Genomic DNA, 16,352 nt, shown 5'->3' on the forward strand with positions numbered 1-16,352 from the left:
ATAAAAAATATTAAAAAAAATAAATTAAATAATATATATATAAATTATAAGGTCACACTATTATTATAACGGTGTATGAAAGTGAGTTTTGGCCACACTATGGATCTAGAATTTGTTAGGTATTTTTTTTTTATTAAATCTAATTTAAACATAATTTTTGCATTCCAATCTTTTCGACAAAAAAAAAAAATGATCGTCCAAGAAATGCATTTTTGGGTGCTCTTGACTTTTTTTTTCTAGGACTTAGACTAAAACAATTTACAGCCAGATCCGCATCCAGAGCCGTTGCCAGGACGTGGGCTACAACAGGCCCTGCATTTCGTTCATGAACTGCAGATAGGCATCGTCCTTGGTCGGTGGCTTGCTGTGTCCCCCCTCCGACTGGCCGTGATTGGAGTCTCCGGATGCATGTTTCGGTCGCGCCGAACGCCGCTGATCCTCTCGCTTCACCCGCAATGTGGAGGGCACAAAACGGGTCACATCTGCGCTTAGATTCCTACGCAAAAAATTAAATATAAAAATTAAGAAAAAGTCTAAAATTTAGAGAAAAATATTTAATGACAAACCTAATTTGTGGCTTGGCTGTAATGGTGGTCACGCCCTTGGCCGAGTCCTTGGGTGGACCCGAGCCTGGACCACCACCTGTTCCTCCGATGCCCGGTTTGTTGTGATGCGCCATACGGGGTGGTAGTCCCGGTGGCGGACCCGGCGGCATGCGAATGCCCATGCGTGGTATTGGTCCTAGATGTGGTGGTCGTGCGCCGGGCGGTGGTCCCGGTGGCATGCGCATGCCGAATCCGGAGCCCGAGTGCGGCGGACGCATGGGCGGCGGGCGGTACATAATGCCCGGTGGTCCGAGATTGTGCAGCGGCGGCATTTGGGGGAGCTGGGGTGGCGCGGGCACGGAGGATGCCGGTGGCAGGGGAATCGCCGGCAGTGTGGGCGCCGTCGGAGGAGCGGGAGCTGGCTGGATGGGTGCAGAGCTGGGAGCCGGCTTGGGTGGAGCTGCTTTGGGCGGCGGTTCGGACATTTCCTCGTCCTCATCCGGATCATCGTCCTCGTCGTCACTGTCGCTGCTGCTTACAGACTTTTTGTCCTTCTCCGGGTCATCGTGCTCGTCGTCCTCATCGTCATCCTTGTCCGCCTCATCGTCATCATCATCATCATCATCTTCCGGAGCGGCCAGCTTGCGATGCTTCCGCTTGTGTACGTGTTCCATTTCCTTCATAAAATCATCGATGTTTTGTGTACTGGGCTCTGAAGCCTCCTTATCCTTGTCCTTGCTCCTCTTCAGCTTATCGCTGTGCTCCTTCTCCCTCTCCTCCTCCTCGGCCTCGCCGTCGTAGTCCGTATTGCCCTCGGCATCCGAGTCCAGTTCGGCCATGGCGAACAAGTCGGGCGGCGGGCCTGGCGGTACACCCAGCCAGTCCTCATCGTCTTTGGATTTCTCTGGTGGCCCTTCGCTGGCATTCAGTTCGCTATTTTTGGCCACACCCGGCGGAGCGCCAGGAGCATAGGGCGGCAGTGCCATGGTCATCGGAGGTGGGGGAACTCGTATACCGGTGGCACCACCAAAGCTGCCACCGGCTCCGGGCCCACTTGGCACCGGGGCAGCACCACCCGATGCGGCGGAGCTAACAGGCGCTGGCAGGGGAATTTCATCGACCTGAACGCTCTGGGCGTGCTTGACGCTCTCATAGTACTGCTGCTTCTTCAGGCGCTTCTTTTCGTACTCCACCTCCTTGCGTTTCAAGTCTGCCCAGTGCTCCGGCTCGTCGTTATGCTGCAGGGGATTGATTCTTTGAGGAATTAGCATTTGGGAAGGGGGAGATGAACACTTACGTATAGTCGCATGACACGGTCGAAGGTCTCCTTCAGCTTCTTGCGCTTGTCCCGCAACACCTTCTCATTAAGCGGCGATGGCTGCAGGACATTGTACTCTAAAAAGCGGAGTAAGTTGCTCAAAAGTGGAAAAAACTCATCTATTATGCCGAGTACTTACCCATTTCGTCGATTTTCTCCATTTCTTCGAGTATCTGGGAGGGATCCTTGTTCTTCAGGACAGCTGCCCGGACCATTTGGCGCTGTCTCTTGTTCTTCTTGAGCTCCTTTTTGCGAGCCTCCTTGCCTGAAATGCAATTTCCATCGTTGGGTTTAGGGTTTTATTAGAAAACCAAGAAGAACTACGAAACTTACGCGCCTGATCCGTGGGATTCATGTATTTCCCACTCTTGGTGGTGTTGATGGAGCGGCGCCCCATCTTGCCGGCTTTATCCTATTGCTACAATTCAGGAAAATAAATAGCCGGTCGACCCGTAATAGAAAGTATTTGATTTTTTAGCGTGTTGTTTAATAAAATTCCGATTTTGAGTGTTGGGAAATGTGAAAGCATCATTTAGTGTTGTACAATGGCCGATGTCTTGTCGCTAGTTTAGCCGGTACATGAACCCATTTGATAATAAGAGAAAATAAAAATTAAAATATAATTTTAAAGATTGTGAAAAATATAAACTAGTTTATTTTAATATAATAAGTCAATAGACTTTTTTTTAATTGGCTTAGTTAAATAAAAACTTTATAAGTATTTTTCATAGTTTGTGATGACAAATGATGGCACTGGCAGTATTAAATGTTTCATTAAAACTCTGAAATTTATCACGTAATTTTATTTCTTTTAAATATCCATTTAATATTTCTATTTAAGAAAAAGCCAAATAATCGAAATAGTTGTATAGAGACTCTGGGTTTCAAATTACCCGCTGTGCTATCGAACATGGCCAACATCGATAGGCGATAGGTTGGCTAGAACAGTTTTACGATATAAGCAATTACGATATACTGTTGAATGATGCCGCGGCGTGAAGATCGGTGTCATAGTAAGATGGATTGCCGGGACGAGCAGGACATAAGCCTCTCGAATATATTCGAAGAGTTCTGCCTAAGCGACAAGGAGAACAGCCAGCATGATACGCCGGTGAGTTATCCACTTCCGAATAGATCGGAATCCACAGACCATATCAACTGGTTCATTTTTCTGGCGCAGCCGTCTGACGATCTACGGCCGTGCAAAGTGCCCCAAGTGCCACTGGCACCAACATCACCAAGACAGGACAGTCCAAGACCTAGACCAACATCACCGGACAAGCTCTTGGACTATCAAAGTGACGATAGTAGCATCCTTTGTATTGTGGACTCCAGTTCATCATCATCCTTGTCATCGTCGCCGTTTAGCTTCCTACGGTATTCCGACTACTACACCTCGTCCGATGAGGTCGAAGTAGTGGGCAGTACCGAGTATCTGGAGGATATCACCATCGGGGAGACAGATGAAAGTGAGTTTCGATCAAGTTACCCTCCCCCCCCCACAAAAAAATGTTTATTTCAACGACGATTCTCAACTCGACATACATAGGTGTTTCAGTTCCTAGCCCCAAATTGGAATCACCTTCAACACCCAGTAACAGTAACAATAGTACCAATACCAGTACCAGGAGCAGTACCAGTGGCAGGAGTATGAATACCACACGATCGGCAACGAAACGCCGGACACCGGGGGATGTGGTGCCGGTGGTGCCGACCAAGAAACGTGAGTACCCAGTCTGGTAGACTGGTGCCGTCTCGGCGCCAGCTCTTCATACGATATCTAAACAATTGGCCTGGGGGATGGGGGTGGGTTCATGTTCTATGCCCATGCATTGGATCCTGGCCGTGCAAGCTGGCGATGCCGGCTTAAGATTACTGGCACCATTTCCATCTATATTCTATCTATATATATGTATGTTTTGTTCCAATCAGAACTCATCGGTAGAGGGCATGATATGAAAATGAAAAGAAAATCCATCTGCGAGGGTATGTAGTCATCCCTTTGCTCACCTGGTCTTCCAATAGGTTCGGCTAACATGATCTCTTTTTTGGTTTCCCGTTTAGAACATCGTGCCTCGAAGGCAGTGGCCCCACCATCCAGCCCCATGCCGCAAGTCACTCGCAGTGGCCGTACCGTTCACGTCCGCCTGGACATGAAATTCGATTATTCCTCCTCGCAGCCCGAGGACGGGGAGGATGAGACTTTCTCCAATTCGTTGGACAGCGATGATGAGGACTATCAGTTGGTTCTGAACCGCGAGAAACCAAAGTGGTCGTCACGCAAGCACCGTCGCCTCATGAGTAACTGCAGCACCAGCAGTGCCAGCGAAACAAATAGCTACTGCCCGGAGCCGGAGGAACCGGCCTATATCTATCTGGAGCTGGGGCAGCCAGTGGTTATAGTGCGTGACCAGCCGGAGGACGGGGTGGGCCTGGAAAACGATGCGGATCTGAAGACCAAGATGCACAAGTTTCTGGGTCTCATAGCGGCGCGTCGTCGTCTCTACAATCCGAACCAGAACTATGACATGGACGACCCGGAAGAGGAAAAAGCCGCCTCCACATGGCAGCCCAGCGCCCTCTTTCAATCGTCCACACCCGTCAAGAAGCCCATCCCCACAGCTCCAGTTCTAACGCCCAGTCGCCTGGTGGCGCCCAGTATTTCAAAAACGACCACCTGGTCGTCCCTCAACATATCCTACGCCCAGCCGCCCACTCTCGAGGAGAAGCAGACCAAATATTATGGGGATCTGGTGCTGAATGCCAATGCCAGTTACATAGAGTCCGATACTCCGGACTACATCAAGGAACCGATCGATCTTACCGAGCTTCCAGCCGAAAAGATACGCAATAAGATCTGTCGTCGCCACAAGTCCAGCATCGCCTGCCTGGAGACGAAGCCGCTCTTCTACAGATTCGTCGAATCTCTGAATCGTAAGTGCCCAGCCCATCACCTCTGATCTTCTGGACTAATCTCCGGTTCCACTTCCAGCTGCCATACCCACGCATATGTGCCATCCACTGGCGTTAAAATACCGCGACTTCCAGAACTGCAAAGCCGACATGGCCAAGGCTCTCTTCAATGTCTTCAATCACGGCATCTTCCACTGCGGTCTGGAGCCGACTATGGTGTGGAAGCGTGTCATGACGCAGCCATGCATCTGCGAGATGATAATCTCTGCCTCCGGCCAGCGCTCAACCCGGATTCTGTTGTGGGAACAGATCACCCAGCCGAGCATGCTCATCAAGCCGCTGCTCCACGAGATGTGCCATGCCGCGGCGTTCATGTATAACCGGGAAGCCGGACACGGCGACAATTGCCGTCGATGGTTAGATATTCTATACTTAATTTCGCTCTCGAATCCGCCTAATTAAGTATAATATCTTCCGCAGGGCCTACCAGGCCAAGCACCTAATGCCGGATGTGCCCACCATCGATGCATGTGAGCCGGACGTCAAGTACATATGTACGATGTGTGTACGCTGTTCCTATGGCCGGATTCGCTTTAGTCCGGGGATCTTGGCCCAGTTACGCTGTCATTACTGCCAGTTCGAGGTGACCGTAGAGCCATGGAGCACGGCTGATATGTATAGGGGCACCCGGCCGGATCCGGCAATGACTTCGTTCAAGCAATTCGTCCGGAAGCACTACCTAAAGACGGGCGAGGGTGAGGGCGGCGGCGGGGGCGATATGCTCCACAGCGCCAAGATGCGGCTCCTCAACGAGCAGTTCAAGCAACTGGGAAAAACGGGAGCAACCGAGCGCATGGATGTGTCTTGTTCTTAAGTTTATATTTTTTTATTGTTTATCTTTTTATTTTTTTTTTTTGCGCCATTTATTTTTTATTTTTAAACGTTATCTGCACGAATATTATATTTTTTTTTTTAAGTAGACGATTTAAAATTTAAAATCAAAGAAATGAAGTAACTAAATGAAGGCAATATGTGCTGTGCTATTTAATAATAGTATCTTTTTTTTAATCCTTTTTTATTGCTCTTAAAAAAAATCAAAATTTAAGTTAAAACTTTAAAGTTTATAGTCGGTTCTATTTTTTTTATGAAAATTCAGTTTTTTTTTTAAATCAAAATTTAAGTTGAAAGTTAGAGAGATACATCTTTGAAGCTGCACAAAATATTTAATATATGTTTATTTAAAAATTAAAATTAACATTAAGGTGACGATTTCATTGAAAATTTATGGAATATTTATTTTTGAAATAAACTCTACTGCTGTGTTATAAAATAAATAGATTCTCTTTTTTTCATTCCTTTTTTGCTATAATTTCCTTTATAAATTAATTGAATTATTTAACAATCACTCCACATGGTGGACACACACTCCAAGTGGCCTTGGAACTCATCCCATCATTCCCTTGCTCCGCTTGAAGGCTGCTCCGGCCTTGCGATTGTGGTTGGCTCGCGAGGATTTGTGGGCCTCCTTCTGGCCGCGATTGCGTTGGGTCTGCTGCGACTGGCCTTGTCCTTTGGGTGCACCCACCACAGAAGCACCACCAGATCCACCACCACCTCCGCCTCCACCACCTCCTCCTCCACCACCTCCTCTATTCCCATACTTGGCCATCTGACGCTGCTGATAGCGCGCTCTCGTTATCTCAGGATTCTCACAGAAATCGATGGGATTCCGCTTGGCAGGCTCTGCATCTGCCTCGTCGGAGCTCTCCTCGTCATCCACCTCCTCATCCTGCGGCTCGTAGGCCGAGCTGGCCGCCGCAGCCTGGAGTCGGGAGCGGAGCAGGCTCACCGGCGGTGCCTGGCCATCGTTCAGAGCCTCATAACTATCATCATACTCGTCGTCGTACTCGCCATTCTCCAGCGGGCTCTCCTCCACCAGGGCGTACTGCTGATACCGGTCTTTGAGCTTCTCCAGGTCCCGTTTGTCGTCCAGCAACTGCTCTGCATTGCGCGGCGCTCCCGGGAATCCCTTGCCCAGCTTTATGATGCACTCCGGCTTGTCCTGGGTTAGCACATCGTACCGATCACCGTCATGCACGTTGTAGTGTCGGACACCGGTCTGACGCTGTAGCTTATCCTGCGGATCGGGCGGCACATACAACTCCTGGCGGTCCACCTGGGCGAGATCTGGCGGCAGATTATCGTCCAGAATGGCGGCAATAGCCTGCTCGCTGTTCTCGTACCGGACGAGCAGTCGCCGGATGAAACCAGTTCCCAAATCGGGCAAGACATCCAGCACAGCCGTCACCTCCACGTCCAGATCCCTGGTGGTTCCTCCACCATTCACAGCCGGGGGATTAGAAACGGGTGAGGTGCGAGAGTTGTCCTCTTCCTCCTCCTCCTCCTCGGTATCCGGGTTGCTGAGAAATTCATCCGCCATGATGCCGTTGGGACAGCTACTGAGTGCCGACTGGTAGCCCGAAATCACAAAATCAATCTTGTAGTCTTTTCTAAAAAAAAAAAAAATTATTTAAAATTAATGTAAGAATTTTTGTTTAATTTTTTCTATAAGAGTTTATCACTAAGAACCAATGCAACTATCTTAAGGACCTTTAGGACCCTTCAATTTGACCAATTCCTATCCGATTCTTGAGAGGAATACCTGGTCCGCTTCAAAATTCTGGAAAACGCTTGGGGGCCCAGTATGCCACATATCGGAGGCTATATCTTTGTCAATTCCTATCCGATTCTTAAAAGGGATACCTTTAACGATTCGTGGATCGATTCTCCATCGATCTGCATCAAAATTTAGCAATAAAATATTTTTTAGATTTTTTGTCAAATTTTCTAGGGGGTCCCCTTCAAAATTCTGGAAAACGCATGGGGGTACAGTATGACCCAGATCGGAGGCTATATCTTTGTCAATTCCTATCCGATTGTTAAAAGGGATACCTTAAAAGACTCGTGAATCGATTCTCCATCGATCTGCATCAAAATCTAGCAACAAAATATTTTTCAGATTTTTTGTCAAATTTTCTAGGGGGTCCCCTTAAAAATTCTGGAAAACGCATGGGAACCCAGTATTGCCCAGGTCGGAGGCTATATCTTTGCCAATTCCTATCCGATTCCTAAAAGGAATACCTTAAAAGACTCTTGGATCGATTCTCCATCGATCTGCATCAAAATCTAGCAACAAAATATTTTTTAGATTTTTTGTCAAATTTTCTAGAGGGTCCCCTTCAAAATTCTGGAAAATGCATGGCCCAGATCGGAGGCTATATCTTTGGCAATTCCTATCCGATTCTTAAAAGGGATACCTTAAAAGACTCGTGGATCGATTCTCCATCGATCTGCATCAAAATCTAGCAACAAAATATTTTTTAGATTTTTTGTCAAATTTTCTAGGTCCCCTGCAAAATTCTGGAAAATACATAGGGGCCCAGTATGGCTCAGATCGGAGGCTATATCTTTGGCAATTCCTATCCGATTCTTAAAAGGGAAACTTTAAAAGACTCGTGGATCGATTCTCCATCGATCTGCAACAAAATCTAGCAACAAAATATTTTTTAGATTTTTTGTCAAATTTTCTAGGTCCCCTGCAAAATTCTGGAAAATGCTTGGGGGCCCAGTATGCCACATATCGGAGGCTATATCTTTGTCAATTCCTATCCGATTCTTAAAAGGGATACCTTAAAAGACTCGTGGATCGATTCTCCATCGATCTGCATCAAAATCTAGCAACAAAATATTTTTCAGATTTTTTGTCAAATTTTCTAGGGGGTCCCCTTCAAAATTCTGGAAAACGCATGGGGGTACAGTATGACCCAGATCGGAGGCTATATCTTTGTCAGTTCCTATTCGATTCTTAAGAGGGATGTCTTTAAGGATTCGTAGAACAATTCATCTCCGATCTGTATCCTGATCAGTCCCTGACAGTGATCGAGAACCTTTTTATAAACTCACACTTTTGGACACTTTCGAATGAGCTGCTTTATGTCATGCTCCACTGGAAACTGGCGCTGATAGTCGACAACGAAGGTCTGGGCGGCCAGGCTCTCCTGGAGCACCTCCACCAGCTGCTGGCCACGTCCTTGCTCCAACTGGAGACTGATCACGCGACGGGCGACGAGCAGGAACTGCTGCCGGGTTTCGTTCAGCCATCGGAGGGAGTTCGCCTGGGGATTTATCATGTGGATGTTTCGGTACAACATTGGAACAGTCATGTCATAAAAATTGGCAATGCTGCGAAAAAGAATGAGACGGAAAATAGGTTACTGTGTGATAAGATAGCATGACAGTCACCCCTACCTAGGAACCAGTCGCAACTCCTCTAACATCTCCACCAGCTGGGGCCGCAGAAGCAACAGCAGATGCAGCGTGTAGGCACAATCCATAGCGAAGACCACCACATCGTCGTAGGGCGTCTCCAGATCAGCGTCTAACGGTGCTCCGCCGCCGGCACCCTCATACCCCTCGTTCTCCACCTGAATCTGCATGCTGAGAAAGGCATTCTCGTAGAAGGCCAACGCCTCCTTCATGTCCTTGGCGTAGTCGGGCTGCAGGCGCAGTACACTCTCAATGATATCCCGCAGCAGGGCGATATTGGAGGGCTCTGCATCGCCCACGGCTATTATCAGGTCGAAGAGCATCGGCAGTGAGATAAGATAGTTCGTGTAAAGCAAACTACCATGCTGCTTGGGACTTATCCACTCGGTATCCGATTCCTGGGAGGTGACCAGGCGCGTCACCAGGCGCACCACCAGATCCAGCAGCTGTCCATACAATTCGATAGCCTCATGTGTCTCCTTATCTTGGTTAGTGTCGTGTTGGACGTAGTAGGGATTGGCACGTTGCAGGAATGTGACGATGGCCGCCATGGATGACTCCTCGTACACCATGTACGACCAGAATCTGGAGAAGAGTCGAGTAAGCTGTAAAATAGGTTGAAGATATAAGATAGCGATGTACCCACTCATGTTGTCTCAGACCCAGTAGGAACTCAAAATCCTGTTGACAGTTTTTCGCCGTAAAAGTCCACTCTTCCAGAGCTGCTCCGGTTTTCAGGCGTCCATAGGACTTCATTAGACATATGTAGGTTCCGAAAGGCTTGTCACGCCGCACCCAGTGCTCGTTCTGAAAACAAAAGTGATGCAGTTGTTAGCGGATGGAGTAGCTGAGACACTTACCAATGCCGGAATATGTTTCCGGACACCATCCTGGCCTGAAAGCGTGAATTTCAGTTCGTCCAGTGGCAGTTTTTGTGGATTGCAGTTGTTGTTGCTGGTGTCGTTGTCCAGCATGATTTCCAAATGGTCCTAATGATAGTCTTGTTTACTTAGGCAGCTAGATTATTTTGAATTTTTTGGGAATTTCATGCGAATGTTAAAATAAAAACACAACAACAATTCCAATGCATGGTGTACGGCCAACTTGGCAAGGTGGCACCACCAATCTGTGACGTCACAACTTTCTAACTTTTTTAAATGTGATTTTTTATAAATTTTACTGTTTATTGTTTTATACATATTTAATTTTATTTGTTTTGATATTTAAAAAAATAATTTATTAGAATTTAGAATTAAAAAAGTTAGAAATGAGATTAAATAAATAATTATTTAAGTAAAACTCAATCTCCTTAAACCTAAGAACTTTTATTAATTAAAAATTAGTAATGGTATATGTGTGGGTAGTAAATATTTTATTAATATTATTATTTTATTTATTAGCAATACTTTTTTTTGGCGGCAACCATTTAGCCATTTAGCGGGAAAAAGCCAACATGAAATAAAGTTGACCGATCTGGCAGCGCTGTGCAAGCTCAAATTTCAAATATTAAGTGGGTTCTTTCCCATCAAGACACAAGTGCATTTGGTGGTTCTATTTTGTTCCCAATGACCACCAGAAAAGTGTAAGTTAAAGTTGAAACACACATAACCACAACAAGCATACCTTTCACAAATGAAATCAAGATTTTATTTTGTTTATTTTAATAATGCAGTAAGTTTCGTGATCGCCGATCCAATACTTTTGCGCCAAAAAGCCATAAAATGGAACAAAATGGTAGTCGCATCGAGAAATCAGAGCATCACGCGTCCGTACCCAGTTTTCAGAAGATCGTCAATGATTTGGTCTTCACCTATGCGAGTCCCCAGGGCAGTCAGTCGGCCATGGACTATTTGGGATCAACAATACGATCGGCGTTGGACAAATCGGCGAAGGAAGGCGATATATACCGAATTGTTTTGATTTGTCAGCAAGATTCCGAGGCGGCGACGATGAAAGAAGAGCTCGAAAAGCGTAATGTGAGTTGTCTGCAGATCAGTGAGGACCACTTGGAGGCCCAATTTCTCCTATGGTCGGAAGGGGTAAGTACTAAACCATATATCCTAACTACAGATTATATATTTTTTATATTATAGATTATTTATCGAAGAAAGTTTGTGTCTTTTCTTTTGTTAAATATTAATTTTGTTGATTTTATATATTATAAAAAATATAATTAAAAATACTTATCCCTTCCAGTACATCCAAGAACCATTAATAATATGCGACAATATGCTTTCGCGCCTTCAAAATTTTCAAATAAATTTCGTGATATATATATCGTTGCCGCCACTGCAAGTTTTCAATGAACGGATCCGGATATTAAAGCAGATTAAAACCAAAATGGATATTTTAATTCTAACACCGATGGATAATAAAATAAAAAACGAAAAACAATCGATAAGGCGGCAAGTCGATAACGGTGGAAACCCTGGACCAAAAGATGGTGAAAAGTTAACAGGATCCAGTGTGGGGAACGTGTCATCTGGAACTTTGACAGGAGACTGGATGACAGCCGGAAGTGAAAATTTCTTTTTCCTTAAGACTCCGAACGAAGCACAACGTGGTAAGTGGACCATATAGACCATAATCTGTTTTTTTTTCTAGAAGTCTTTATTTTTAGAGAACGGGAAAGAGAAACAAAAAAATAATAAAGATAAAGATAAAAAACGCGAATTAAAGCCAAAGAAAATGAAAGAAAATAGTGAGAAAATGAAAGAAGATCTGAAAATGACGGTGGACGTTTACATAAGCGAAATGAATAAGATTGATAGGTTTGTTGGCAAGGAACTAAGGGGTATTGTTTTTGATATTCTGTGTTCTTGTGCCTGGGAAAATAAGCCGTTTAATCTAGAGAAAGAGATTCCGAATGCGATGAAGGTATTCGAAAATAATTCAGAATTTGCCAACAAAGAAAAATATATCGACATAAGAGAAATCGTAGATTTTTTTGAAGAATGGCCCCATGAGGATGATTTGTTTTTTAATTTCCTGAAAAGCTGGAAAAGGATCTCAGATGAAGAATCAAATGTGGCCAAGGAAAAGGCTCTGGAGGAGGAGAAGAAAGCTCCCTCGAACAAATCGCCATTGAAGAAGATGGAAAATGGGAAGAAATTAGTGATCCCCGAACCAGGAAAAGATGATTGTGGCAAAGCCAAGAAATCGCCACCAGTTTCTGAAACTGAGGCCAAGGAAAAGGCTCTGGAGGAGGAGAAGAAAGCTCTTTCGAACAAATCGTCTTTGAAGAAGATGGAAAATGGGGAGAAATTAGTGATCCCCGAACCAGGAAAAGATGATTGTGGCAAAGCCAAGAAATCGCCACCAGTTTCTGAAACTGAGGCCAAGGAAAAGGCTCTGGAGGAGGAGAAGAAAGCTCTCTCGAACAAATCGCCATTGAAGAAGATGGAAAATGGGGAGAAATTAGTGATCCCCGAATCTGTTTCTGAAACTAAGGCTAAGGAAAAGGCCCTGGAGGACCTGGAGGAGAAGAACAAAGGACTTAATCCCGTAAATACTCCAATCAAGTACTCGGTACTGCGTAAGGCAAAGCCATATAATGAAAAATTTCAATATCATGATGACGAAGACTCCAAGGAGAAAGAGGATCCTAAGCGTTTCTTGGTCGATCCACCAATTTCCAAAATGCTCATCGATAGGTGGCCTTATGTGGAGGATGTTATGTCTAAGTTTAAGGAGGAGCAAGCCATGAAAGACAAGCCGATGGCGGATTCGCAGGAACAGCGTATGAGGAAGTTAAAGGAGGAGCAAGCCATGCAACCCAAGCCGATGGACGGTCCCATAATCCGTAGGATTTGCGAGCTGAAGAAGAAGGATAAGGACTCCAAGGAGAAAGAGAATCCTAATCGTTCTGATCCTGAGGATCATGCCATGCAACCCAAGCCGATGGACGGTCACATAAGCCGTAGGATTTGCGAGCTGAGGAAGAAGGATATGGACTCCAAGAAGAAAGAGGATCCTAAGCGTTTCTTGGTCGATCCACCAATTTCCACATGGAAGTCTTATGTGGAGAATGCCATGAAACCCAAGGATGATGATGATGATAAGGACGACGTGGATGAGGAGTCTCGGCGGCAGGCAAGGGTGGAAATATATGTCAGCGATGATATCTTAAAGAAGGGATTGAAAAGAAGGGAACGCAAAGCTTCAGAATTGGATGAGGATGACGATTGGGATTTGGATGATTATGGCAGGCGATCCCAGGTGAGCTCTGTCGGGATGGAGGAGCGTATGAGGGAGGCTTATATGAAGTTTTCCACTAAACCCAAAGATGACAAAAAAGAGAAGGCACCGGAGAGTGAGGAAGAACCGGAGGAATTTTTGGACTGTGTTGGAGAATTGAAAGAGATGGATGAACCAGAACCAGAACCAGAGGATCCTCGTCTGGTAAAGCAACGGGAAGAAGAAGCCAAACGAATGGCTGAGCAAAGTCGAGAGGAATGGATGTCGAAGCTTTATAGATTGTCCCATCGCCAAGCCGAAGATCCGAGTTTGAAAGATGTGCCGCTACTCCCGGAGATGCCTAGTGTTGTGGACGGCGACGACGATGCTGTGAACAAAACCGATGTTCTTCCCAAAGAATCAGTCAATCAGTATGGAGTCTATGTCATGGTAGAACCGGCATTGAAACCCTGCTACGAGATCCATGACATCTACGGCTTCGGCGCGGTGACTATTGAGGCTATGCGTCAACACGCCATTGGACGGAATCGTGCCTATGGAATGCAGCGATTCGCCTGGCCGCACATCGTCACCGGCAATCCCCTGATTATCGTTGGCCATGAGCTGACTGGGAAGACGATGTCCTATCTGCCGCAGATCTATAGTGTGGCCCTGAACGAGATGAGCGTCCGATCGGCAAACGATCCGGGACCCACGGCCATCATTATCGTTTATAGTCAGGTCCAGGGTAGGCAGATCGCCACCTGGATCGAACAGTTGATGAAGGCCACGTGCCAGAACGGGAATCGACTGGATAGCCAAATGCTGGTCACTCTTTATGAGCGCGGGAATTTGCCACAAATCGCCTATGAAATGAATCGCCGGGTGGGCATTCTACTGATCACTGCCAATATGATGCTCAAGCTGAAGAAGTGCCATAGCTCGGCGACCCCCATCTTGCGGGCCGAAACTGTCAAGTGCGTGGCTTTGGATAACTTTGGGGAGCTGATCCGCATCCAGCCGGTAACCACCGAAAAACTGGTCACTTGGTTGAAACGAAATTACTGCTTTAATGGTCGTACGGAGAATCCATGCCAGTTGATGGTCACTGGACGGGTGTGGGACGATAAAGTGCATCCGAAAATACTGCGTTATCTTGCCAAACCTCTCATCATATTCGAGGATGCATTGGAGGCCACCGCCTGCATGGATGTCAAAATTGAGCTGCGCGTAGTGCCCGATAATGCCGACACTACTTTGATACAGATGCTCGGCGAAATAAATCTCAAAGAGTCCCGGACCGTGGTGGTGTGCCAGTCTCAATACGAGGCAATCCGTTTACGGAAGGAGATCCTCAAAGCGAACATGGGCGCCATAGCATGCTATCAGGAGAACACCGGCATGCCGCTGGTGGTCCACTGGCGTACCAGCAACGACGCCACTGTCCTCATCGTCACCGATGACATCATGCCCAAGATTAGGAGCGGAGTTGTGGATATCGTTATTCACTATAATGCCGCCACCACATGGGTGAGGTTCAAGGCCCGTTTCGGTCTCTTCTACGACAGCTATGTGGCCAAGCGGAATCCGCCGGGCAAGTCATATGTTCTCGTCCGTCGCACCGAGACCGACTACATCTGGTTGTTGTGCGACTTTATGCTGAAGCATCAATACCCACGTCCATCCAACTGGATGCAGATCCTCTTCGAAAGCCGCCTGAAGGAGGAGGAAAAGAACGGCTTGGTGCTGAATGTCGGTGTCTGCCGTCAGGTGTCCTCTTATGGGGATTGCTTCCGGCGTAAGTGTCGCTATCGTCACTACCGCTGGGTCGGAGAGAAGGCCAATGTTGCTGTTGGTGACATTCGCGTGGGTGATACCATTCAGTTCCATGTCCTCACTGTAAGTGTTCCTTACAGATTCCTAAAGATTCTTTTACTAATCAGACTGGTTTTTTTTTTGGCAGTGTAATAGCCCCTCCATGATGGCCATCCGTTTGAATGACGGACGGTTCCCTGTCTCGGCTAACTACAATCGCACATCGCTGACCAGGATGCGTAAGTACCTGCAGCTCAACTATGAGGACGAGAAGTTACATGTGAAGCACCAAAATCCCAAACCCGGTGACATCGTTGTCGTTAAGAATATGAATCGTTACGAACGTGTCCTGGTCATCAGCATCGATGCCAATAACAAGAAGGTTGAGGTACGCCTCATAGACTCTGGCATCGAGCATCTCACTTATAATCCCAGCCAGCTTTTGGTCTGTGACCCGGCGTTTTTGGTAAGATATTGGAATAGTAGAGTTCAAGACTTGCAAGACTTACTTACCCATCCCATTATTTAGGAGGAACCGCACGAAGCCATTGAGTTGCACATCATTGGCTTGGAGCCGATCAGCATGGAGCGCATCTGGGCGGAGGATTTGACTCAGATGGTCCGTGAACAGTTCTTCCCCCGTTGGCAGCGCCTGCCGGAGTGTAACAACTACTCCGCCCAGGTCAAGCTCATTATCGATGATGCCATTTATGTGACGACCGTCGACCCCTTGGAAGGCGAGGATCTGCGCAGCTTCGTTATGAATCGCTTCGACGTCAACCTGGACCCCAAGGGACTGAACAAGCTGCGCAACATGGTGGACAGGAGCATTCCAAACCCCTTCGATATCTAATTTCCTATTTTTTTTTCTTAAAAATTTCGCATAATTTTAAAATTTATTTTTCAAAACCAAAAGCATATCCTTTTTCAAAAACCATCTCCAACTTCTGGTTGAAGTAGAACTGCTAATACTCTGGTATTGCTTTTGGTTTTTTGGAGAAATTTTTTAAATACTAAACTGCTTAAATATTTATTGGCAAATTTTAAAAATCATAAAGAAGGATTTCTATTTCTTAGATTCTCTGCTTTTTGCATTTTTTAAGAGAATTATATACCCAATTATAACACCTATTTGTAAATGAAATCCTTAATAAATGATGTAGCCAAAAATATAATGTTTTTTTAATATAAAATAAAAAACATTAAATATTTACTGGTTTTTGGAAAAAACCTCATTTTTAGTTCGTATTTCCTCAATT

The 16,352-nt window shown here is 46.0% G+C and overlaps 4 protein-coding genes across 5 annotated transcripts; 2 read left to right on the plus strand and 2 right to left on the minus strand.

Moving 5' to 3' along the window:
• Positions 1-106: 106 nt before the first annotated feature.
• Positions 107-2,383, minus strand: LOC108129820 (WW domain-binding protein 11). Its single transcript, XM_017248078.3, has 5 exons — positions 2,197-2,383; positions 2,003-2,128; positions 1,843-1,940; positions 567-1,783; positions 107-496 (listed from the first exon to the last, which is right to left on the minus strand). The coding sequence occupies exons 1-5, from the start codon at positions 2,258-2,260 to the stop codon at positions 301-303; spliced, it is 1,701 nt and encodes a 566-aa protein (XP_017103567.2). The 5' UTR covers positions 2,261-2,383; the 3' UTR covers positions 107-300.
• Positions 2,384-2,834: 451 nt separating this feature from the next.
• On the plus strand, positions 2,835-5,890 carry LOC108129768 (uncharacterized). Of its 2 annotated transcripts, XM_017248000.3 has the most exons (7): positions 2,835-2,974; positions 3,044-3,332; positions 3,413-3,586; positions 3,796-3,849; positions 3,928-4,797; positions 4,856-5,192; positions 5,257-5,890. In XM_017248000.3, the coding sequence occupies exons 1-7, from the start codon at positions 2,846-2,848 to the stop codon at positions 5,648-5,650; spliced, it is 2,247 nt and encodes a 748-aa protein (XP_017103489.2). In that variant the 5' UTR covers positions 2,835-2,845; the 3' UTR covers positions 5,651-5,890. The 2 variants fall into 2 exon arrangements, with proteins under 2 accessions (XP_017103489.2, XP_017103498.2); XM_017248009.3 differs by lacking the exon at positions 3,796-3,849.
• A 155-nt stretch (positions 5,891-6,045) lies between these two features.
• LOC108129781 (activating signal cointegrator 1 complex subunit 2) lies at positions 6,046-10,211 on the minus strand. Its single transcript, XM_017248021.3, has 5 exons — positions 9,963-10,211; positions 9,749-9,909; positions 9,085-9,687; positions 8,740-9,018; positions 6,046-7,286 (listed from the first exon to the last, which is right to left on the minus strand). The coding sequence occupies exons 1-5, from the start codon at positions 10,074-10,076 to the stop codon at positions 6,221-6,223; spliced, it is 2,223 nt and encodes a 740-aa protein (XP_017103510.2). The 5' UTR covers positions 10,077-10,211; the 3' UTR covers positions 6,046-6,220.
• A 416-nt stretch (positions 10,212-10,627) lies between these two features.
• fs(1)Yb (female sterile (1) Yb) lies at positions 10,628-16,252 on the plus strand. Its single transcript, XM_043212928.2, has 6 exons — positions 10,628-10,684; positions 10,775-11,141; positions 11,299-11,665; positions 11,723-15,177; positions 15,242-15,559; positions 15,623-16,252. Exons 1-6 carry the CDS (start codon positions 10,668-10,670, stop codon positions 15,944-15,946), a joined length of 4,848 nt encoding a protein of 1,615 aa, XP_043068863.2. The 5' UTR covers positions 10,628-10,667; the 3' UTR covers positions 15,947-16,252.
• Positions 16,253-16,352: the final 100 nt, after the last annotated feature.

Source organism: Drosophila bipectinata, chromosome XR (genome assembly GCF_030179905.1).
Source record: "Drosophila bipectinata strain 14024-0381.07 chromosome XR, DbipHiC1v2, whole genome shotgun sequence".
NCBI classification, from domain to species: Eukaryota; Metazoa; Arthropoda; class Insecta; order Diptera; family Drosophilidae; genus Drosophila; species Drosophila bipectinata.

Excerpts from the sequence above, each read along its gene's own strand:
- LOC108129820 (XM_017248078.3), bottom strand. The coding sequence starts at position 2,260 with ATGGGGCGCCGCTCCATCAACACCACCAAGAGTGGGAAATACATGAAT. Across the intron at positions 1,784-1,842 it reads ACCGTGTCATGCGACTATAC|CATAACGACGAGCCGGAGCA; the intron begins GTAAGTGTTCAT and ends AATCCCCTGCAG. Across the intron at positions 497-566 it reads ACAGCCAAGCCACAAATTAG|GAATCTAAGCGCAGATGTGA; the intron begins GTTTGTCATTAA and ends TTTTTTGCGTAG.
- LOC108129768 (XM_017248000.3), top strand. The coding sequence starts at position 2,846 with ATGATGCCGCGGCGTGAAGATCGGTGTCATAGTAAGATGGATTGCCGG. Across the intron at positions 2,975-3,043 it reads ACAGCCAGCATGATACGCCG|CCGTCTGACGATCTACGGCC; the intron begins GTGAGTTATCCA and ends TTTCTGGCGCAG. Across the intron at positions 3,850-3,927 it reads AAGAAAATCCATCTGCGAGG|AACATCGTGCCTCGAAGGCA; the intron begins GTATGTAGTCAT and ends TTTCCCGTTTAG.
- LOC108129781 (XM_017248021.3), bottom strand. The coding sequence starts at position 10,076 with ATGCTGGACAACGACACCAGCAACAACAACTGCAATCCACAAAAACTG. Across the intron at positions 9,688-9,748 it reads CTGGGTCTGAGACAACATGA|ATTCTGGTCGTACATGGTGT; the intron begins GTGGGTACATCG and ends ACTCTTCTCCAG. Across the intron at positions 9,019-9,084 it reads GAGTTGCGACTGGTTCCTAG|CATTGCCAATTTTTATGACA; the intron begins GTAGGGGTGACT and ends TCTTTTTCGCAG.